Below are 4,867 nucleotides of genomic sequence, written 5' to 3' on the forward strand. Positions count from 1 at the left end.
AGGCATGATACAGAAGTAGAACTGCATCTAAGCAGCAGAGGTCAACTTCTGCCTCAACTTAAGTGACTGTGACTTCACTGACTTCCTGGGTTAATGCCAATGGCTTCTTTGGAACATTTTCCCGGCGGCATCAGAGGCCCTTTAAGGCTGATGCTCCATCCGTCGTGCACGTGAATTAATGCACACGGCGTCCTCTCCGAGGTGCTCCTGGAACAGGTGGCCAAGATCAACACACAGTGTGACATACCCCAGGTGCTGCACTACCTAGGCTCTTGGGTTCCTGCCTGGGGTTAGTTCGTGTCAGAAGAACCCTGGCTTTGTTTTCAAGCACAGATGGTGGCACTATTTTAAAATACGGACTCCTAGCTGGATTAGGTTGTGGGGGAGGGATAGTACTGAAGTCACATGATCTAGGATCTCCCTGAACTCTGTGTGTGGGGTGGGAGGGGGATGAGTGGGTTAGGAGCAAATTCACTCATGGAGCACTGCTATTCTGATCCACTCAGAACACCACATTCAGAGGGGCACGAAGGGGGACACTTAGCACACAAGTCACACTTTCTTGGGTGGTACTTCCCAGGCACTCAAGCCCAGGTTCTCCTGCATCATGTCTGGCTGGGCCTCAGCCTCTCACTCAGCTGGGCGCACTCCAGTTTGCAAAGGGAGCTGCTCCAAACTCTCTTCTTGCAAGCTCCAGGACGGGTTAGTGCACTGCACACAGATGAGTAGGAGGCAGCAGCCACTGGTTGGTACAGTCAAAGTCTGGTGCAGTTGGAACCATCACTCTGTTCACTCCTACAGATGCATGAAGAGGCTGGGGCAAGAATGGTATCTGGTAGGAATGCTTGAAGCCAGGGCACCTGCTACCTTTCAGCAGCTTGCCCACTGAAGAAGCTTGAACTGCCCTTTACTGCTTTGCCGCCTCCCCTTTTATCCCACCAGAGTGAAGCCACAGTTACAGATGGATCTGACAGTGAACCACACCCTCTTGAAACTTTGTGGACATTTGGTTCCAAACTTTATAGCTCTTATAATGAGCCCAAACTGGAACCCCACATCCAAACACCCTCAAACTTTGGGAAAGAAATCTAGATCTAAAAGCTGCTGCTCACTCCAGAGATCAGCAGAGCAGATGTGGTTCACAAACACAGTCCGGCAGCCCAGGAAATGCCGAAGATTTCACTAGGCTGTTGGGAGCTATTTGATTACAGCGCACAGAAAGAGAGAATGCAGACATGCCTTTAGGAGCTTAATTATAGAAAGCCAGTCCACTTCTTGGGAGGAAGCCCAGCAAGAAGGGGTTAACCCAGCAGGCTTCCATTCCTCCTCCAACCCACACACAACAGACTTTCCAAAATTCACCATCTCTTTCTCTGCTTCTGCAAAACAGATGTATGGGGTGGGGGGGAGGGCAGGGTGCTCTTCCCAGTCCTCTCTCCTTCCCAATGGAACCTGCACTACTGTCCATCATCAACATCTCCAGGGTACAGAGTAGCAGCCATGTTAGTCTGTATCAGTAAAAAGAAAAGGAGTACTTGTGGCACCTTAGAGACTAACAAATTTATTTGAGCATAAGCTTTCGTGTTAGTCTCTGAGTGCCACAAGTACTCCTTTTCTTTTATCTCCAGGGTAGATAACAAAGGACCATAACTTGGCTGAAGATTTTCTGGGAAGGGAGTATAAAAGAAGGCACAAGAAGGCCACCCTGGGTTCCCTCCCCCAGCTCTCCTTAGCCCTGCCTGCCCCCTTTCTAGGCTCCTGTCCTTATTAGTTCAATTTTTCCATTTTTGTTGTGTGTGGGGAAAGGCTTCAGCTGCTGTGAAGCCAGGAGAGCAGCCGTTTTCTGTAGCTCCTGGCACATCTCTGTAGGGAAGGAGTCTGCAGTGGGCTGTTTGCAGGAGCCTGCCCTCTGGGGTTGGTGTAATATGGGTGACCCCCTCTGTAGATGGGAAGCAGAAGGGCAGCTGATACTGTGGTCCTCCTTGTTGCAGGCTGGCCAGACCCTGCCCCAGAGATCCCACCAGACCAGAGTGAAAGACTAGGCTAAGGGTGTGAGCAGAAGGTGCTTCCCAGAAGGGTGATGGGGAGGGAAGACAAATGGTTGGTTTAGATTAAAGGGATTTATAGCGCTGAGGCTACAGGTTGGAGTTGGGTCCCTTGCTTCTTAATGCAAAAAAGGTTTGTAAAATACCCTTCCCCTCCTGCCCCCTTCGACTGCAGCTACAGGTCCCAATCCAGCCACTGCTCTGCAACAGTCAGAATCAATATCCCCCTTATACGCACTCTCCTACCACTGTCAAGATCTACTCTGAAACATGTTAGCAAATATCCCCTTCCTTCAGGGTATCCTCAGCTTTCTTGCTCCTGCAGGCAGTTGTAGCCTCCCCTCCCTGCCTAATGGTTTAGGATCCAGTGCCAGCTCAGCTACATCCTGCATTTGTTTCCCCATGCAATGGTCAGACGATAGCTGGTGCAGACTGCCTGCGGCTGGGCCAGCCCAGCAGAGCGTCAGAGAGACATCCAGTGTGAACCACGGTCACATTAACTCTGGGCAGAAGATCCAGTGCCTTTAAGCCTTCTCTGTATGCCAAGCCCTGCTCCACAGAGAAGGGCAGACCACCCTGGTATCTTCTCCTACTGTGCGATGCATCTAGTGGGAGGGCATGCCCTCCTCTGACCTCCCCCTGCTACATGTGCCCCCTGCCATGCTCCTCAAGGAGGGCATGGCAACCAGGCACCAGCCCCTCCTCTCGGTGCTAAGCCATGCTCCGCAGAGGAGGTCAAGCCACCCTGCTACTCAAGTTTCAGCCTCGCTTGCCACCGTCCCATCCCACATCAGAGGTGCTCCCTTTTCCTTTAGCTCTTTGGGGTTCACTGCCTCCCCCCATTGAGTGCACTGCTCCTCCCTGTCTCCACTAAACACAGAGATGGCGTCTGCTAGTCCCTAAAACTTCCTAGGAACTCCCCACGTTGCACACATTCATTTTGAAAATCCAGTAATGGCCTTGGTCCCGGGCGTCGTGGTTCTCTTGGAGAAGGGGGCCTGGGATCCAGGTATGGCCCGTGTCTTTTTGACACCGATCCAAGCATTTCGAGTCTCTTTCCGCCCCCCCCCCCCCCCCCAATGCCCCAGAGACAAAGGCGGAGACATAGGTCACTAGGTCTGTAACTCAGCCCCAGCTCAGTAACCTCTTGTGAGGTTTCAGCCGGAGGGAGCCAGGCTCCTCGCACGGCGTCCGATCTCCAGCGCCGCGCCGCGGCTCCCGGCCCGAGACAAAGCCGATCTCTGGAAGTGCTGAGCGTGGACGCCGGGCCGGGCAGCTCCGCTTTCGCCGGTGCCTTTTTATAGCTAGCCCCAGCCCTTCCACCCGGAGACTGTTGCTCTCCGAAAGCGAGCTCGTCGGGAGAGTTCCTGGGGGAGTGGAAGTCTGCTGTGGCGCCGGCCAGCCGCGCCTCCCTGCCGCTTGCACAGGGGCTGGTGACCCTTCGTGGGGACCGGGGCTGCGCTTGCACTGGCGGTGGCATGGCTCAGCGCAGGCAGCGAACCAGGGCAGGCTGGAGCCAGGCTCTCAAGGGCCGCTGTGGCCCACAGAGCCCCCCACTCCGCCATGGGGCGCAGGAGGAAGGGAGATGTCACCCGCCTGGCTCTGCCGGTTGGGGTCCCGTCTCCGCTCCTCACCAGGCCCGCATCATAGGGCGCCCTGCTCTAAGGAGAGAGGCTCCTCTCGCTGCCGCTGCCTCTGCCTTTCCCGCTTGGCCCGCCAGCAGATGTAGGCGGCCACCAGCAGGCCCACTCCAAACATCAGGGTGGCCACCGAGACCGCCTTGGCGATGTCCATCTGCGGCCCATTGATGATGAAGGTGATACACGTCGCGGCGACGCCGATGACCAGGGAGACGATGCCGAAGGGGAAAATGCACCGATACCAGGATTTCTCGGTGCCCCCCGTGGCCAGAGCCAGCTTATTGAGCGTAGCCGTGGAGTCCGTGGCGGTGGCCAGGGGCAGCACGGGCTTCCCTCCTTGCAGACAAGTGAGCGAGTTGGACTTGCAGCCCATCATGTTGGCCAGCAAAGCAAAAGCAACCGAAACCGCGGGCGGGGGAGGACCCCGCGCCGCCCGCCGCCGGGCTGCTGGGGGGATGAAAGGGGAGCCGCAGGTCCTACCCAGTCTGCCTCTGTCTCGGCGCCCGCCGCCCAGGGCCACCGCTCGCGGGCTCCGCTGGCTGCCCCTCGCTTTCGGCTGGGAGCGCTGGCTCTGGCTCTTTTGCTGTAGCGCTGAGCGGGGATTGGCAGATGGGAGAGGTGAGATCATGCCTGTGGGAGGGAGCCTGTGCAGGCTCCGAGCCCGTTAACTGTTTCGGGGGCTCTGGCCAGGGGTTTGCCCGGAGCCCCGGCTAGGATGCTTCCTAGGGACGCATCCTGGAGTGAGGTTTCACAGTCCTCATTTGCTTGTACCACCCTAAGGGCTTGCTGGGCACTTAGCAAAGGGCAGGGCCCCCCGAGGAGGGAGTGAAATCAATGCCTATGGCCCGCCAGTGTTCAAGCCCAGCACGTGGGATTCCTCCTGCTAGGTGCCACCAGGAGCCTGTTCCACACCACGGCATTTGAGGGCTGACAAAGCCCCCAGTCTTCCCTCTAGGGACTGGTGATCCCCATCTCCATTCCCCCCTCCCACCCTTTCCTTCCACGGTCAGCAGCCCCGCACTCCTGAGCTGGGCTAGCAGAAACCAATCTTCTGACACTGATGCAGTTCCAAGTAGGATTTCAATCAGGCAAGTCCATATGTTAAGAGCAAAAGTACCAGGCGATGGAAGACTGAACCAGTCCCTAGTGGAGGTTTGTCCATATCACACCGCCTCATATAAC

At 56.3% G+C, this 4,867-nt stretch overlaps 1 protein-coding gene across 1 annotated transcript; it reads right to left on the bottom strand.

Annotated features, from left to right (window-relative positions):
- Positions 1–3,185: 3,185 nt before the first annotated feature.
- On the bottom strand, positions 3,186–4,233 carry LOC141994455 (transmembrane protein 100-like). Its single transcript, XM_074964694.1, has one exon. The coding sequence runs from the start codon at positions 4,059–4,061 to the stop codon at positions 3,690–3,692; it is 372 nt and encodes a 123-aa protein (XP_074820795.1). The 5' UTR covers positions 4,062–4,233; the 3' UTR covers positions 3,186–3,689.
- Positions 4,234–4,867: the final 634 nt, after the last annotated feature.

Source organism: Natator depressus, chromosome 10, assembly GCF_965152275.1.
Source record: "Natator depressus isolate rNatDep1 chromosome 10, rNatDep2.hap1, whole genome shotgun sequence".
NCBI lineage: Eukaryota > Metazoa > Chordata > Testudines > Cheloniidae > Natator > Natator depressus.

Excerpts from the sequence above, each read along its gene's own strand:
- LOC141994455 (XM_074964694.1), bottom strand. The coding sequence starts at position 4,061 with ATGATGGGCTGCAAGTCCAACTCGCTCACTTGTCTGCAAGGAGGGAAG.